The 19,825-nt window shown below is 47.4% G+C and overlaps 1 protein-coding gene across 1 annotated transcript; it reads left to right on the top strand.

Annotated features, from left to right (window-relative positions):
* The first annotated feature begins 5,742 nt into the window (after positions 1-5,742).
* On the top strand, positions 5,743-6,537 carry LOC147967627 (uncharacterized). Its single transcript, XM_087523197.1, has one exon. The coding sequence runs from the start codon at positions 5,743-5,745 to the stop codon at positions 6,535-6,537; it is 795 nt and encodes a 264-aa protein (XP_087379323.1).
* Positions 6,538-19,825: the final 13,288 nt, after the last annotated feature.

Here is a 19,825-nt window from a genome sequence, read left to right as displayed (position 1 = left end):
TTACCATGGCCCGGGACTGTTTGCGCCTTTTGGCTCACGTATATGATAGTGTCACTAGCATCCATATGACAGAGAAGCCGGGCCGACATGGCTAGTCGTGAACCCAAAGCGGCACAGACCTATGGAGACAGGCATACATGAATCACATCGAGCATGTCGGTCAACAGCGTGTGAATCCGGGCTGTAGCACTGGGCTAACAGGACTCCGAGGAACCTGGGCTATAGCAGGCTAGGCAGGACTCCGGATGTCACCGCGTGACATTTCCTCGAAGGGACAGACATAGGAACGAAGTGAAACACATGCCGGCCAGTCAAGTGTCCTGAGCAGTAGTGCTGGGCTAGCAGGACTCCGGTGAACCGGGCTGTAGCGGACTACTATGGCTCGAGGAGTACTAGACTACATTTCCCCATAAGAGAGGCTGCCAAGGATAAACAACTAGATTGTCGGATCCCACACATACCAAGCATTTCAATCATACACACAATATGCTCGATATGTGCAAATACAACATGTCATCACAAGAAAACTCTACAACTCAAGTACTTTATTTAAAGGCTCCAGAGAGCCATACATAACATGTTCATACAGGTAGGGGTCACATGACCCGACACTCAAGTCATACAAGCATACAAGCACATGCGGAAGCAAATAGTCTGAGTACAGACACTAGAAAGAAAGAAGGCTTGTCGAAGCCTGTCTATCTACATAGGGCCCTCCATGCCTGGATCACCACCTGGGTGGCAAGTTACTCATCGACGTCGAGGTCTACATAAAACCCATCGGAGGGGGTGGTGTTGTCGTCTGAAAACAGTAATTAAAGCAACATGAGTACAAAGGTACTCATCAAGTCTTACAACAGAACCTACTATACATGCTCATTCTCAAGAAGGTGGTGGAGTTATTGCAGCAAGCCAGCTTTGACTCTTGGCTAAGCTATCCTACGAGACACCACTAGTAAAATAGTTTTCGCACATGAGTCCACTAATCACCAACACAATACTCCACCGGGGATCCTCCCTCGTCATCCTACGAGAGGGCCATCCTCGGTACTCACACTTATCTTGAGTCTTTTAGTAGTAACCATTAACTTGTCTATGAACTGTATAGGCAACCAAGTAGTCCTTTACCGCGGACGCGGCTATTCGAATAGATGATGTTAACCCTGCAGGGGTGTACTTCTTCATACACGCTCTCACCACTTACCGTCGTTTACACGACATGTACTCGGCAACCTTCAAGCGGAAGCCCAATGAGGGTGTCGGCCACGGCCTACCTAAACACTCAACTCTCTAGTCCAGGTTTATCGCCTATCCAGGTTCCATCCGCAGGGAGTCCAGCCGAGGTTTCCACATACGGCCCCGAACGATGTGAATAGGGTTTCCGAGACACCAAACGGGTGACTCGGTACACCGTGCCATGGTGTATCTACCGCATCATAGCCCACCCCTAGGGTCAGCGCTACGCACGGCCGCCAACACATAACCTACAAACACCAGAAACTAGTTGCAACTCCTGGACAGAGTACTAGGGTGATTAAGAAGCCGAGAGGGTCAATTAAGGATCCCAATGCATGGTAGTAACTGATTCTTAAATCACACATACATATCTCATTTCTTAGGGACGTCCTCAATGAAACAACCCACCATGTACTCCTACATGGCCTCTCATCGACACCTTTACCAAATCATGTTCAACACATCTCTCACATTACCGACATAATCATATCACTCTAGCCCATCACCCAGATGAACCAGACCTGACTCAACTCTAGCATAGCAGGCATAGCAAGGTAGGAAACACATACATGGCTCAATCAACTCCTACACATGCTAGTGGGTTTCATCTAGTTACTGTGGCAATGAAAGGTCATGCAGAGGATAAGGGTTCAACTACCGTAGCACATAGCAGTTTGAAACGTTGTTGTCTTAATGCAGTAACTAAGAGCAGAAACGAGAACATGGGATTGTATCGATATGATCAATGGGGTTGCTTGCCTGATGGAGTAGTAGTGGGGTACTGCCCTTCAGTTGGATACTCGGAGATATCCTCGGAGGCAGAACCTACCATGAAAGACACCACAGAATATAATCATCACATGGCAATATGCAACAATATGATGCATGCTATGACATGGAAAAATGAGGTGTCCTGCCTAATGCAATGTGAAACAAGTTGAAATGGGTCCATTTGAATCAAAGATTCATATGGAAGCTTAAGTTCTTATGCATTATAAGTGTATTAGCTTGTTTCACCTAAACAGCAAGGTTAAAGTGTTTTGTCATGCATGAAACCATTACATATGGAAATATTGAATTTTTCTAATCATTTTTCATATATAATTTGTTTGATTTGGAGCTATGGCTGATTTTTCTATGTTTTTTTAGAAGTTTTGGCTATTTTCTGGAATTTCCTATATAAGAATAAATCCAGAAAATAAATAACTGCGTTAGCACTGCGTCACTGTGACGTCAGTGGGTCAAAGGCGCCAGCCCAGGTCAAACCTGAATGGTGGGCCCCATCTGTCAGTGTCTCAGCTAACTAACTGAGTTAGTTAATGTTAGTTAGCACTAAACTAGGTTAGTTAGGCCCTGGGCCCACATGTCAGTGAGATAGAGTTAGTTAACAAGGTCATTAACCTCTAATAGAGTGATTAGCACTAATTAAAAACTAAACTAATTTAGTAAGGAGCCGGCCCCACATGTCATTGACTCAGGCGGGGTCAAACTGGGGTCAACCAGGGTCAAAACTCGCCGGAGTTGACCCGGGGCTCGTCGCCGGCAAGGCCAGGGACGGCGGAGGGGTGCGGGTTTCCTCCTCCGGCGACAATTTGGTCGGCAGAGGGCATCTATGTGACGCGGCCACTCGTCCGCGTCGAGTGGGGTAGGTGGTTGGGCCTGGGGTGGCCGGAGTTGTCGCCGGCGTCGAGTTTGGCGGCGGCCGGAGCTCGGGTGAGCTCGGACTCGTCTCTAGGGGGCACGGAGAGGCGTGTGGGTTAGTGCGTTGAGTTCTTGGGGGTGCGGTAGGGCTAGTGGTCATGGTGGCGCGGCCGTTGGGTGGCGGGAGCCTCGTCGGTGACAAGCTCTACGGCGGCGCGTGCGGGTGAGCTACGTGCAGTCGCTACGGGGCTCGAGAGAGGGAACAGAGAGGGTGGGGAGGTAGCTAGGCTCACGGCGGTTGCGACGGAGCTGACGGCAAGGTCGGGGACGACCTGCTGTGACGGTGATGGCGAAGGGGGATCTCCGGCGGTGGCGGAGTCGGCGAGGTCGATGCGGTGGCTTCGGGGCACGCGAGCGCTCGGGGCGTGGCCTGCTCGACGGAGAGGAGGGTGGCGGAGCTCGTGGACATGATAGGGTGGTGCAGAGACGACGGTGGCTATGGCTACGGCGGCGGGACGGCGGCGGCTGCTTCGGCCATGGCGAAGGGAACGAGGGAGAGAGGCAGGGGGAGTGTGAGGTGTCCAGGGGGTCGGGAGCGCGACGTGGAGGTCGTCCAGCCTGTCCAGCGGCGAAGTGGCAAGCAGGAGGTGGCGCACGGCGGTGTGCGCGCGTCGGGCACGCGCCCGTGTCCCTCCTCTGCCTACTGGCGGAGGTAGGCGATGACTAGCACGGGCCAGCACAGTGCTGGGCCGGCCAGTGGGCTGGGTGGGCTGCGCCAGGTAAGTTCCTTTCCCTCTCTCTTTTTCTGTTTAATATATTTTCTATTATTTCTGTAACTTTAGGGCTTTAATAAAAATGCCAGGGCATTTCCAAAAATCATAAAATTAATCATGGCTACTGCTTAGAATATATCCAACAGTAAACATTCTAGTTATAATTATTTGAGCATTCAAAATATTTTATAGCATTTAATTGCCCAAATGCAAATACTATATGAATTAATCCAATGACCTTAAGATGTCCTAGAAAAATGTTCACCATTTTTGTCAAATGTGTTAACCCAAAACAAAAAGGGTGGGCTTTTTAGAAGGGCATTTCAGGTTTATTGAAAAGTTTTTTAGTTAACCCTAGTTGTTCCAGGGGGGTGCTAGGGGTTCTATCATCCCCATTTCATATTTCTGGGAAATTTAAACATGATGCAATCACTCTAATGCATGAACTAGTTAGGGTGTGACAATCATGCATGTGGTGGCGGTGCTGATCTGCAATGGATCTGGCGAGGCACCACGGCCCGGTGCTAGGTGATCCGTGCACACGATGCTTGATGGAGGCTCTTCGAACAGATCTGGGTGAAAACCTGCCTTTGGCTAGCTGCCAAGGCCGGCGGTGACGGCGTTGTTATGCGGCGTTCCCTTCTTGAAGGCATCGCCGAGAAGTTCAAGGCCACTATCTGCTATCTCCAGGGGAAACCCTAGATCAGTAGATCGGATGAAGGCGGTGCAATATTGTGTCGTTTCCTCTTGGGGGCGTCAGTCTTGGAGGTGTTCACGAGATCGAGGGACCAGTGGGTGGCTTCTTTGGTGGAGCGGTGCTTCATCTTAAACATTGATGGCAGCAAGTCTCGGCGGCGTGGTGCAGTGGAGACTTGGTGCCCGATGCGCGGAGATGGACTCGCGCAGGAGGAGGTAGCTGTCTGGCGTCATGGCGGCGTCGATGGAAGAGTGGCCTGACAAGGTAGAAGCCTCGATATCTCCTCTGAAGACGGACCCGTGAAAAATGGCGGCGACGACACATGTGAGTGCGTCAGATTGGTCTGTGCCCCAGACCCGGTATGTGGCTCGGCTGGGGCTTCCGGCTTTTGATGATAGGCTTAGGTGAGTGGTCTGGGTATTTGGCCTAGCTAGCATCCCTTTCATCATTTGGATAGGAGTAGTGGCATATGTTACCAAGATGATGGATTCAGTCATATTGTTGTAATACTTTGTAAGGTTCTCGAGAATAATCAATAGAATGACCGCATGCATTCCCAGATGCACAAGCCAAAAGTTGTCTTCCTTTTCTAAAAAAATAAAGGACCATCCTTTTTTTGCTCCCTGATTTACGGATTCGTAGGGGGGCGATGGCCAGGGTTGCGAAACAAAGTGATCAGAGGGCAGGGTGACTAGGGCATGATCGAGCGAAGGCCTTTAAAGCCGCACAATCTCCCAAGCACATCTGGAAAACTCACCTTTTGACCAGACACTTCTACAATTGCCTTTTAATTGGTGTCAACACTGGCTTAGAAACGCATTGTCCGGTGGACTCTTCGATCCATTCTCTGCCTCTTCTTCAATGGCGTACCTTTTGAAACTGTTGGGTATATATTTTGTATTGCATATGTATTGAAGTTGTATCCTACCTTCTAGTCTTATATAGTTAAGGTAGAGGTCTTTTCTTATATTATATATACGTGCACTAGTATCCCGATCAATACATCAGATTGCAAATTATCTATCTACATGGTATCATCTTTTTCAATCTAACCCTAGGATAGTCGCCGCCGCCGCGCCTCGACGCGCCGCCGCCGCTATACCCCACCACCGCTTCCACCCATGTGTCCCGCACCGCTGCCACTCGCGCATCCCACGCCGCTGAGCCGCTGCGTCCCGTGTCGCTGCAGCCGCGTCTGTCTCGTGTCTGCGTCCCGTGGAATTGTGCAACGCATGCACAAGCTAGCTAGACTAAGAATCGATCCAGCTGCTTAGCTAGCTTGGCTGGTGTCTTGTGTATCTGGTGCCGTATCGCTGTAGTCTTCGCGCCGCCGCCTTCCTCTGTCTCACGCGTGCCTAGCCAGCCGTTGCTTCTTCCCATCTGCACGCCGCCGCCATGTCGTGGCCTTCCTCCCCTGGCTCCTCCACCACTCACTTGTCTAATCCGTTTGCTGGTCCTGAGTTCTCTGCCGCCGCCATTCATGACCTTAATATTAAGGCCCGGGTCTTCATCCGTCTCGATAGATCCAGCATGTCGTACTACGCGTGGAAGACTTACTTCAATCTCGTCTTCCGTGAGTACTATCACATCGAGCATATCGACGGTTCCGTGGACAACGCGTATATGCGAGGCGACCCGGAGTGGTCCGCCATCGAGGCCACAATCATCCGTTTGTTCTATCAGACGGTCTCGAAGGACATCTTCCACACGGTCGTAGCCGAGGACGACGACGCCTGCACCATGTGGGCCAAGATCAACACACTCTTCACCGACAACAAACTCCAGCGCCTTGTTTTCTTGCAGCAGGAGTTTTTCGGCTGTCACCAAGACAATTCCACCATCGACGAGTACTGCATGAGGCTCAAGATGCTCGCCGACGAGCTTCGCGACATCGGCGCTAAGGTATCTGACGACCTCATGCTGAGCACCCTCACCGCCGGGCTTAATGAGGACTTCGGCAACGCGGCGTCCAACCTCACCCTGCTGTCGCAACCCACTTTCCAGCGTGTCGCGTACCTCAAACTTGAGGAGCGCCGGATGACAAAGCTGAAGCAGCGGGTCCAGCACACCGCTCTCGCCCTTGGTACCACCCGCGGCAGCCCTGCTCCTTCGACCGCCCCCCGCCAGTCCGCGCCGCCAGCACCCGCCGGCTACTACCCGCTGCCGCCCGCGGCCCCAGCGCCTCCCTAGCAGCCGCAAGGTGGCGGGGGCCGATGCAACCGGCGGGGTGGCGGGGGCCGCCGCCAACAGCCGCAGCAGTAGCAGGCGCAAGGCGCAGGGGGGCACCCCACTTCTAGCAGCCGCCTCCACCGTGGGCCGCTGGGCAGAACCCGTGGACGGGCGTCGTCCACGCCTATCACATGCCCGTCCCGCGGAGGAGAATATTTGAGTTACTAGTTTGGTCTTCATTTGAAACAATGTGGAATAGTTTCGCAACTCACGCCACCCGGAACACCACAGCGTAATGGTGTGTCCGAACGTTGTAATCGTACTTTACTAGATATGGTGCGATCTATGATGGCTCTTACTGATTTACCGCTATCGTTTGGGGGTTATGCTTTAGAGACAGCTGCATTCACGTTAAATAGGGCACCATCTAAATCCATTGAGACGACGCCTTATGAACTATGGTTTGGCAAGAAACCGAAGTTGTTGTTTCTTAAAGTTTGGGGCTGCGATGCTTCTGTGAAAAACTTTCAACCTGATAAGCTCGAACCTAAATCAGAGAAATGTGTATTCATAGGATACCCAAAGAAGACTGTTGGGTATACCTTCTATCACAGATCTGAAGGCAAGACATTTGTTGCTAAGAATGTATCATTTCTAGAGAGGGAGTTTCTCTTGAAAGAAGTGAGTGGGAGGAAAGTCGAATTTGATGAGGTAACTGTACCTGCTCCTTTATTGGAAAGTAGTCCATCATAGAAACCGGTTCCTGTGACACCTACACCAATTAGTGAGGAAGCCAATGATGATGATCATGAAACTTCAGATCAAGTTAATTACTACCGAACCTCGTAGGTCAACTAGAGTAAGATCCGCACCAGAGTGGTACGGTAATCCTGTTTTGGAGGTCATGTTACTTGACCATGACGAACCTACGAACTATGAGGAAGCGATGATGAGCCCAGATTCCGCAAAATGGCTTGAGGCCATGAAATCTGAGATGGGATCCATGTATGAGAACAAAGTGTGGACTTTGGTTGACTTTCCCGATGATTGGCAAGCCATCGAGAATAAATGGATCTTCAAGAAGAAGAGCCTCGCTGACGGTAACGTTACTGTCTACAAAGCTGGACTTGTTGCGAAAGGTTTTTGACAAGTTCAAGGAGTTGACTACGATGAGACCTTCTCACCAGTAGAAATGCTTAAGTTTGTCCGAATCATGTTAGCAATTGCCGCATTTTATGATTATGAAATTTGTCAAATGGATGTAAAGACTGCATTCCAGAATGGATTTCTGGAAGAAGAGTTGTATATGATGCAACCTGAAGGTTTTATCGATCCAAAGGGTGCTAACGAAGTGTGCAAGCTCCATCGATCCATTTATGGACTGGTGCAAGCCTCTCGGAGTTGGAATAAACGTTTTAATATTGTGATCAAAGCATATGGTTTTATACAGACTTTTGGAGAAGTCTGTGTTTACAAGAAAGTGAGTGGGAGCTCTGTAGCATTTCTAATATTATATGTGGATGACATATTGTTGATTGGAAATGATATATAATTTCTGGATAGCATAAAAGGATACTTGAATAAGAGTTTTTCAATGAAAGACCTCGGTGAAGCTGCTTATATTTTGGGCATCAAGATCTATAGAGATAGATCAAGAGGCTTAATTGGACTTTCACAAAGCACATACCTTGATAAAGTTTTGAAGAAGTTCAAAATGGATCAAGCTAAGAAAGGGTTCTTGCCTGTGTTACTAGGTGTGAAGTTGAGTAAGACTCAATGCCCGACCACTGCAGAAGACAGGGAGAAAATGAAAAGTGTTCCCTATGCTTCAGCCATAGGCTCTATCATGTATGCAATGCTGTGTACCAGACCTGATGTGTGCTTTGCTATTAGTTTAGTAGGGAGGTACCAAAGTAATCCAGGAGTGGATCACTGGACAGTGGTCAAGAACATCTTGAAATACCTGAAAAGGACTAAGGATATGTTTCTCGTTTATGGAGGTGACAAAGAGCTCATCGTAAATGGTTACGTCGATGCAAGCTTTGACACTGATCCGGACGATTCTAAATCGCAAACCGGATATGTGTTTATATTGAACGGTGGAGCTGTCAGTTGAAGCAGTTCTAAACAAAGCGTCGTGGCAGGATCTACGTGTGAAGCGGAGTACATAGCTGCTTCGGAAGCAGCAAATGAAGGAGTCTGGATGAAGGAGTTCATATCCGATCTAGGTGTCATACCAAGTGCATCGGGTCCAATGAAAATCTTTTGTGACAATACTGATGCAATTGCCTTGGCAAAGGAATCCAGATTTCACAAGAGAACCAAACACATCAAGAGACGCTTCAATTCCATCCACGATCATGTCCAGGTGGGAGACATAGAGATTTGCAAGATACATACGGATCTAAATGTTGCAGACCCGTTGACTAAGCCTCTCTCACGAGCAAAATATGATCAGCACCAAGGCTCCATGGGTGTTAGAATCATTACTGTGTAATCTAGATTATTGACTCTAGTGCAAGTGGGAGACTGAAGGAAATATGCCCTAGAGGCAATAACAAAGTTATTATTTATTTCCTTATTTCATGATAAATGTTTATATTCATGCTAGAATTGTATTAACCGGAAACATAATACATGTGCAATGTCGGGGATATCGCTTATCGGGAACTTATCGGTCGACCCATGATAAGGGGTAAATCGGCCAGTTTATCGGCATATCGGCGGATTTATCGCCATATCGGCTGATTTATCGGCCGATTTATCTTATCGGTTAGACAACGATAAGCGATAAATCGGCTGATTTATCAGAATATCGGAATATATCTTGAACACATGTGTGAATACATAGACAAACAGAGTGTCACTAGTATGCCTCTACTTGACTAGCTTGTTAATCAAAGATGGTTATGTTTCCTAACCATAGACATGCAGTTGTCATTTGATAAACGAGATCACATCACTAGGAGAATGATGTGATTGACTTGACCCATTCCATTAGCTTAGCACTTGATCGTTTTCGTTTACCGCTATTACTTTCTTCATGACTTATACATGTTTCTATGACTATGAGATTATGCAACTCCCGATTACCGGAGGAACACTTTGTGTGCTACCAAACGTCACAACATAACTGATGATTATAAAGGTGCTCTACAGGTGTCTCCGATGGTACTTATTGAGTTAGCATAGATCGAGATTAGGATTTGCCACTCCGGTTGTGAGAGGTATCTCTAGGCCCTCTCGGTAATGCACATCACTATAAGCCTTGCAAGCAATGCAACTAATGAGTTAGTTGCGGGATGATGCATTACGGAACGAGTAAAGAGACTTTCCGGTAACGAGATTGAGCTAGGTATTGAGATACCGCGATTGAATCTCGGGCAAGTAACATACCGATGACAAAGGGAACAACGTATGTTGTTATGCGGTATGACCGATAAAGATCTTCGTAGAATATGTAGGAGCCAATATGAACATCCAGGTTCCGCTATTGGTTATTGACCGGAGACATGTCTCGGTTATTTCTACATATTTCTCGAACCCGTAGGGTCCGCACGCTTAACGTTCGGTGACGATCGGTATTATGAGTTTATGTGATTTGATGTACCGAAGGTAGTTCGGAGTCCCCTTCTGGTCCGAATTGGACTAGGGAGAGGGGCGGGGGGGCGCCCCCTTTCCTTCTCCCTCTCCTCCTTCCTTTCCCGTCCTAGTAGGAGTAGGAAAGGGGAGTCCTACTCCTACTAGGAGGAGGACTCCTCCTCCTGGCGCGCTCAGCAAGGGCCGTCCGGCCTCCCCCTTGCTCCTTTATATATGGGGGCAGGGGGCACCCTAGGACACACAAGTTGATTGTTCCAAGCTATGTGCGGTGCCCCCTCCACCATAGTCCACCTCGATCATATCGTAGCGATGCTTAGGCGAAGCCCTACGTCGGTAGCAACATCATCACTGTCATCACGTCGTCGTGCTGATGGAACTCTCCTGTGAAGCTCTGCTGGATCGGAGTTCGTGGGACGTCATGAGCTGAACGTGTGCTGAACTCGGAGGTGCCGTACGTTCGGTACTTGGGTCGATCGGATCGTGAAGATATACGACTACATCAACCGCGTTCTCATAACGCTTCCGCTTATGGTCTACGAGGGTACATGGACGACACTCTCCTCTCTCGTTGCTAGGCATCACCATGATCTTGCGTGTGCGTAGGATTTTTTTTGAAATTACTGCGTTCCCTAACAAGATATAACATTGTTTTTTCCTAATGCATGTCAAATTCATAATGATCTTAGATATGCCCCTTCTCTTCCTTTTGGCTTGCACATATACACGCACAGCATGTTTACATTTGGGCTAAGACGGTTCAATACTGGTTTTGCGTAAGCCCACGGAAATCAGTTGTAGGTAGCATCCAACTTCCTTCATTACTTCCAAAAACACAACCACCAAATTAAAGGAAATGAGCTATAATGTCCTTGCTTTGAATTCAAACCGACTTAGACTGTATCTATGAACCAATTTTCATATTGTTCTTAGATACTCTTTAATCTTTCCAGTGTCTTACACATATACATGCACAACCTCTTTAAATTTGTACTAAGTGTGTCCAATAAAAGTTTCAAGTGAACCCGTGAAAAAAGTCCTAAATTGCATTCGCCTTCCTTAAATAGTCCCAAATGGACCCATAGTACCAAAATATTAATTTCACTTAAAGATTGAGCTTATTTACATTCCATTTAGTAAAAGAATCTACACTTTGTGATTTGGATGCAGATATTACAGTGTAGTAAAACTATTCCTTTTCCAAAAAAGAAGATATACAATGTTGTAAAGGAAAGTAAAAACATGTGGTTCACATTATTTAACTTCATTTAACTCCCTACATATTGAATACTTCCCTCATACGTCCTTGAGCTTCACAAGGGAATGTGGTGACAATGTTATCATCATGGTGTGTCTAAATAAGAAAACATATATGTAACAAAAAAGAGAAAATTAAGTGGCACCGGGAAGACATATCTGGCTCTTATGTTCTCTCTTGGCCCAATTTATTAGGACAAGATGCCTATCTTCAACCATGCTGAACAAGCATGAAAGCTTTTAGCATGGATTATACAGTACAAGTAATTTATGTTCCTACATGGGATTATATTTGGACATGATACTTCTTGATAGCACACTTTGCTTGGTTATCTAGTTTTTTCTTTCATGTTAATTATTGGGTAGAGTTCTTCTTCTGGAACAATTTTTATTGGGTAGTGTGTACAAAAAGATTGAGTGTCGCTGTCATTAGAGTACATGGGGTATTTGTGTTTCAGAAGCCAATGTATTGATAATGGTCATCACCTCAGATGTGACAATCTACATTGCCCATACATGAATGATGAATTATGCCTCATATTTTCCCTTTCCCGAAGTCTCACTTCATGGCTTGGCTAAATTGCTGGATTTTTGGATACACTAATATATAAGCAGTTGAAGAAGATTAGCTCCATACAACTACAAGTGATGGTCCACAATTACACCACAAGTTATACGTGTCTTGAGAAAAATTACATGCCCCCCAGTATCACATACTATTGTGTCCCATGGCGTGATGTGTAGTAAGTGTGTGCTTAACTCATATACACACCTACACCAACAAGTATGCACATATCTATCTATTTATACCCTAGTGCTACCATGCAACAACACAAGATGCTCTTTCTAGTTCTCATGTTTCTGGAGTTAGTTGTGGAGGGTGGGCCAGGAAGAGGAAGAATGAGAGGACCCAAGAGTAGTATGAATGGGAACATCGAGGAAAGCCTGAGCTTTCTAGATTTCCTCTCCTTACAAAGGAGAAATCTAGCTCTTTGTATTTCCGATACCTCCCATTCCTATTGTTCTTTGGTTCTCCTTCCCCTTTCTTTTGGCTTCCACACAAAATAATTTATGTATAAATTTAGATGGTAGGATCTTGATTGTAGGCAAGGAAGGGGAAGAAAAGAGGGTCTAAGAGTTGTAGCAATGGTTTAATGAATAAAACCACAAGTGAGTTGTTTCTTACCTCCTAACACTAGAGGTGGCACCTTTGCTTCAAATTTTCAGAATGCCTCCCCTTCCACTTCCTTTTGCTTGCAACATTGGACAAATATCAATGTTGTTTTGGCTCTTCATGTACTGGATATGATAATGATAGCGTGTTATTTCTTTCCTTGGTGTCCCTGCAAAGCTAATATGGTGGCATTACCTTAATGAAGGTTTTAACATATCACATTGATATCAAATATTAACATTTCATAGTATATACTCACATTCACAAAAGGGCAGCAGCATAATTATGAGATATTAGGATAACTAGCAAAGTGACCAGCACAACGCATGTGCTATAATTTTATAAAGTTAAGTACATAGCGAGTATTCATGTTTTATCATCAGAACATATTATTTGGTTTTCTACAAAAATTGGAGCCAAATATCATGACATTTATAATAAAAAAATACCATTGCAAACATAGGTTTCTCTGAGAGATGTTTGGTTATTCCCATGAGATCTAACATATGTAATTTAGGCATTAATCACGTAGTCCCTCTGAATGGAATATAAGTCTGACACGGGATCTCAGATCTTTGATTTGATTAGCAAAAAATATGTTGTATTTCATAAAAACTATATTTTAGATTCTTCATCGAATTAAGTTTCTAAAATATATTTTTTGTGGTATATTATATACGTTTTGTTAGTTAATTGATGACATAAAATTCGCATGACAGACTTATATTCCGGTGTGGAGGCGAGAGGTACGCACTTGTTAATATTACTATAGTAATAATGTTAGTTTATGATCAATCTTGCCGCACAATTGAACGTTTTATCTTTTTTTGGTCTTTTGTGTGGGCTATCGCGTAATTAGCTAATTATATACAATCACTCCTGCCATGGCCCCCAAAATGAAATATAGAGTACCAATATCATTGTGGTTAGTGGAGAAGAACCATCAAACTAGAATTTCCATTTCCTTTTCGTTTTGAAAACTTAGCTTACCAAAGAGGAGTTGGGCTGGGGGCAAGATGGGGGACCTGAATACTAAACGTTAGCAGAGAAGAACCTTTATACTAAACAAATTTTGAGAACTTCTTCTGCTTTCATTTCCTTCATCTTCAAAGTCACAAAGTTAGTCCAAAGCCTAGGTGTTATTACTGCAAAAAACCTAAAGTAATGAGGAAATTATTAATTGTTCATGTGTAGATACATGAATTTAGTCCGCATAAAATGTACGAATGGTGGTTGGAGACCCAATACCAAAAATTGTCGAGAGATGGTTGGTGTTGATGGTCACTACTGTATAGCGTCAATCATTGTTTCTGTTGCTTCTGGTTTTTTCTCCATCTGTTTGTCTTGTATGACTCCGCTCTTTGCCGGCTTGATGGTTTGTGTGTGTGTATGTGTGTGTGTGTGTTGGGTTTGCTGTGTGCATCCTAATTATGAGGAGGTTGGGTGTGTACTCATTATGATTGTATCCCTCGATGCGACACTATGAGTCAAAGAACACCCTTTATCTAATAAAAGAACCATCTCATCTTCTTCGGTGAAACAATTTCACGGTTCTCCTTTTTCTCGTGCACACTCCACTTCACCTATCCAGTATGCTTCCCAGTGTGCTCCAGCGGCAGTAGCTATGCCCAAAATGAGGAGGATGGCGCACTACGGATCTAGTGTGCTCCATGCGCCGTGGTCCGGTGTCGGGTCGTCATCCTTAATTATGTGATGCATCACCACTGCTCTAGCCTTTGTGTTCTTCTGACCACCAAGTCCTCTCAGGCCTTTGCGTCGTTCAGCACATCATACACACAAATTTGATTTATATTGGGTTGTAATACTCATTCTGGGGAGTTCGACATGGGGCACGAGGAGTGAACTCCAGGTGACAGAAAATTTGAATTTCGGCTGGCAGAGTATGTGGCGGCACCTCCATCAAGAATGAGCAGCGCATAGCTGGCGGCATACTTGTGGCGTTCGGCGTCGGAGGAAACGGGTAAGGGGAGGAGGAGATGTCAAGGAGGAGGGCGAGGAGGTGGTAATGGGAGCAGCGGGACCTCTGCGGCAGAGCAGGAGGCATGAGAGGCACCGGCGACGTACTTGCATTAGTTAGAAGAGACGGGGGAGGGGTGGAGGGATGGTGAGGAGGAGTTGGGTGGCGACGAAGGGAGTTCAGGCTGCTGCGCGGAGGAGGAGGAGGCAGGAGAGGCGTCGGTTAAAAGATGGCATCGGTGACGTGCTTGCCGAGGTTGGTTTTAGAGGAAACGAGGAGCAGAGGGTCGTGGTGGTGGTGGACAACGTGTCCAGAAACTGTTAGTTGGTTGGATCCCACAGATTCTTACTCGGGATTTTGCGAGTATCTGTTTTGTCCAATGCATGCATTATCTGATGTATATGGAGCACCCAGCTTGTGGGGCTTCGAAATAGAGTAGGTGTTTCACGCGATAAAATTTGCATGCACTAACACTCCGGGCACATAGACCGGCGCATTCGACCAAACCTCAACTAGTTATGAATGTTGGTTGGTTCTTCGTCTGGGGTCAGGTACTTTAATTCTTTGCGTTCTGGTAAGAATGAAATGCATAGGGCATGTGGTGGCGGCATGGTGGCGGGTCTCGGTAGGGGGTTGTAGGTGGTGGCGGAGGGGTCAGCCGTTCCCGCTCGGTGATGTACTGCTGCCTGCGATGGCGCATGGCGACCTGCACGGCAGTACTTCGCGTTCCTTGGACGAGCGCGTCCTTGGGAGCAGGAGGGAGTCGGCCTGACGAGATCCGATGGGCGTGGCATGCTCGTGGCAGCGGCAATCTGGCGCTCTGGGTGGTGTCTTCTTCGAGCGGCGCGAGGTGGACATGTCAGGACCCCGATTCCAAGTCACTTCGATCTAGCCGGTAACACCTCATATCTCATTGCGGCCTCACGCACGGTATCCCGCTGGGTGTCGCCTTACCATGGCCCGGGACCGTTTGCGCCTTTTGGCTCACGTATATGATAGTGTCGCTAGCATCCATATGACAGAGAACCCGGGCCGACATAGCTAGTCGTGAACCCAAAGCGGCACAGACCTATGGAGACAGGCATACATGAATCACATCGAGCATGTCGGTCAACAGCGTGTGAATCCGGGCTGTAGCACTGGGCTAACAGGACTCCGGGGAACCCGGGCTATAGCAGGCTAGGCAGGACTCCGGATGTCACCGCGTGACATTTCGCCGAAGGGACAGACATAGGAACAAAGTGAAACACATGCCGGCCAGTCAAGTGTCCTGAGCAGTAGTGCTGGGCTAGCAGGACTCCGGTGAACCGGACTGTAGCGGACTACTATGGCTCGAGGAGCACTAGACTACATTTCCCCATAAGAGAGGCTGCCAAGGATAAACAACTAGATTGTCAGATCCCATACATACCAAGCATTTCAATCATACACACAATATGCTCGATATGTGCAAATACAACATGTCATCACAACAAAACTCTACAACTCAAGTACTTTATTTAAAGGCTCCAGAGAGCCATACATAACAGGTTCATACAGGTAGGGGTCACATGACCCGACACTCAAGTCATACAAGCATACAAGCACATGCAGAAGCAAATAGTCTGAGTACAGACACTAGAAAGAAAGAAGGCTTGTCGAAGCCTGTCTATCTACATAGGGCCCTCCATGGCCTGGATCACCACCTGGGTGGCAAGTTACTCATCGACGTCGAGGTCTACATAAAACCCATCGGAGGGGGCGGTGTTGTCGTCTGAAAACAGTAATTAAAGCAACATGAGTACAAAGGTACTCAGCAAGTCTTACAACAGGACCTACTATACATGCTCATTCTCAAGAAGGTGGTGGAGTTATTGCAGCAAGCCAGCTTTGACTCTTGGCTAAGCTATCCTACGAGACACCACTAGTAAAATAGTTTTCGCACACGAGTCCACTAATCACCAACACAATACTCCGCCGGGGATCCTCCCTCGTCATCCTACGAGAGGGCCATCCTCGGTACTCACACTTATCTTGAGTCTTTTAGTAGTAACCATTAACTTGTCTATGAACTGTATAGGCAACCAAGTAGTCCTTTACCGCGGATGCGGCTATTCGAATAGATGATGTTAACCCTGCAGGGGTGTACTTCTTCATACACGCTCTCACCACTTACCGTCATTTACACGACATGTACTCGGCAACCTTCAAGCGGAACCCCAACGAGGGTGTCGGCCACGGCCTACCTAAACACTCAAGTCTCTAGTCCAGGTTTATCGCCTATCCAGGTTCCATCCGCGGGGAGTCCGGCCGAGGTTTCCACATACGGCCCCGAACGATGTGAATAGGGTTCCCGAGACACCAAACGGGTGACTCGGTACACCGTGCCACGGTGTATCTACCGCATCATAGCCCACCCCTAGGGTCAGCGCTACGCACGGCCGCCAACACAGAACCTACAAACACCAGAAACTAGTTGCAACTCCTGAACAGAGTACTAGGGTGATTAGAGGGTCAATTAAGGATCCCAATGCATGGTAGTAACTGATTTTTAAATCACACATACATATCTCATTTCTTAGGGACGGCCTCAATGAAACAAACCACCATGTACTCCTACATGGCCTCTCATCGACACCTTTACCAAATCATGTTCAACACATCTCTCACATTACCGACATAATCATATCACTCTAGCCCATCACCCAGATGAACCAGACCTGACTCAACTCTAGCATAGCAGGAATAGCAAGGTAGGAAACACATACATGGCTCAATCAACTCCTACACATGCTAGTGGGTTTCATCTAGTTACTGTGGCAATGACAGGTCATGCAGAGGATAAGGGTTCAACTACCGTAGCACACAACAGTTTGAAACGTTGTTGTCTTAATGCAGTAAGTGAGAGCAGAAGCGAGAACATGGGATTGTATCGATATGATCAATTGGGCTGCTTGCCCGATGGAATAGTAGTGGGGTACTGCCCTTCAGTTGGATACTCGGAGATATCCTCGGAGGCAGAACCTACCACGAAAGACACCACAGAATATAATCATCACATGGCAATATGCAATAATATGATGCATGCTATGACATGGCAAAATGAGGTGTCCTGCCTAATGCAATGTGAAACAAGTTGAAATGGGTCCATTTGAATCAAACATTCATATGGAAGCTTAAGTTCTTATGCATTATAAGTGTATTAGCTTGTTTCACCTAAACAGCAAGGTTAAAGTGTTTTGTCATGCATGAAACCATTACAGATGGAAATATTGAATTTTTATGATCATTTTTCATATATAATTTGTTTGATTTGGAGCTATGGTTGATTTTCTATGATTTTTAGAAGTTTTGGCTATTTTCTAGAATTTCCTATATAAGAATAAATCCAGAAAATAAATAACCGCGTCAGCACTGCGTCATTGTGACGTCAGCGGGTCAAAGGCGCCAGCCTAGGTCAAACCTGGCTGGTGGGGCCCCATCTGTCAGTGTCTCAACTAACTAACAGAGTTAGTTAATGTTTAGTTAGCACTAAACTAGGTTAGTTAGGCCCTGGGCCCACATGTCAGTGAGATAGAGTTAGTTAACGAGGTCATTAACCTCTAACAGAGTGATTATCACTAATTAAAAACTAAACTAATTTAGTTAGGAGCCGGCCCCACATGTCATTGAATCAGGCGGGGTCAAACTGGGGTCAACCCGGGTCAAAACTCGCCGGAGTTGACCCGGGGCTCATCGCCGGCAAGGCCAAGGACGGCAGACGGGTGCGGGTTTCCTCCTCCGGCGACCATTTGGCCGGCGGAGGGAATCTACATGACGCGGGCACTCGTCCGCGTCGAGTGGCGTAGGTGGTTGGGCCTGGGGTGGCCGGAGTTGTCCCCGGCGTCGAGTTTGGCGGCGGTCGGAGCTCGGGTGAGCTCGGACTCGTCGCTAGGGGGCACGGAGAGGCGCGTGGGTTAGTGCGTTGAATTCCTGGGGGTGCGGTAGGGCTAGTGGTCAAGGTGGCGCGGCCGTTGGGTGGCCAGAGCCTCGTCGGTGACGAGCTCCGCGGCGGCGCATACGGGTGAGCTACGTGCAGTTGCTACGGGGCTCGAGAGAGGGAACAGAGAGGGTGGGGAGGTAGCTAGGCTAACGGCGGTTGCGATGGAGCTGATGGCGAGGCCGGGGACGACCTGCTGCGACGGTGACGGCGAGGGGGGATCTCCGGCGGTGGCGGAGTCGGCGAGGTCGATGCGGTGGCTTCGGGGCACGCGAGTGCTCGGGGCTCGGCCTACTCGACGGAGAGGAGGGTGGCGGAGCTCGTGGAAACGGTAGGGCGGCGCAGAGACGACAGTGGCTACGGCTACAACGGCGGGACGAGGGAGAGAGGCAGGGGGAGTGTGAGGTGTCCAGGGGGTCGGGTGCGCGACGCGGAGGTCGTCCAGCCCGTCCAGCGGCGAAGCGGCAAGCAGGAGGTGGCGCACGGCGGTGCGCGCGCGTCGGGCACGCGCCCGTGTCCCTCCTCTGCCTACTGGCAGAGGTAGGCGATGACTGGCACGGGTCAGCACAATGCAGGGCCGGCCAATGGGATGGGTGGGCTGCGCCAGGTAAGTTCCTTTCCCTCTCTCTTTTTATGTTTTTATATATTTTCTATTATTTATGTAACTTTAGGGCTTTAATAAAAATGCCATGGCATTTCCAAAAATCATAAAATTAATCATGGCTACTGCTTAGAATATATCCAACAGTAAACATTTTAGTTATGATTATTTGAGCATTCAAAATATTTTATAGCATTTAAATGCCCAAATGCAAATACTATATGAATTAATCCAATGACCTTAAAATGTCCTAGAAAAATGTTCACCATTTTTGTCAAAGGTGTTAACCCAAAACAAAAAGGATGGGCTTTTTAGAAGGGCATTTCAGGTTCATTGAAAAGTTTTTTAGTAAACCCTAGTTGTTCCGGGGGGGGGGGGGTGCTGGGGGTTCTATCATCCCCATTTCATCTTTCTGGGAAATTTAAACATGATGCAATCACCCTAATGCATGAACTAGCTAGGGTGTGACAATCGGACATGTGGTGGCGGTGCTGATCTGCAATGGATCTGGCGAGGCACCACGACCCGGTGCTAGGTGATCCGTGCACGCGATGCTTGATGGAGGCTCTGCGAACAGATCTGGGTGAAAACCTGCCTTTGGCTAGCTGCCAAGGCCGGCGGTGACGGCGCTGTTATGCGGCGTTTCCTTCTTGAAGGCATCGCCGAGGAGAAGTTCAAGACCACTATCTGCTATCTGCAGGGGAAACCCTAGATCAGTAGATTGGTGACGGCGGTGCTATATTG

This window comes from Triticum urartu, chromosome 5A, assembly GCF_056163025.1.
Source record: "Triticum urartu cultivar PI428250 chromosome 5A, HENAU_Tu73, whole genome shotgun sequence".
In the NCBI taxonomy this organism is placed as follows: Eukaryota; Viridiplantae; Streptophyta; class Magnoliopsida; order Poales; family Poaceae; genus Triticum; species Triticum urartu.
Note: the sequence above shows the minus strand (reverse complement) of the source record. Positions and strands in the feature narration are given on the sequence as shown.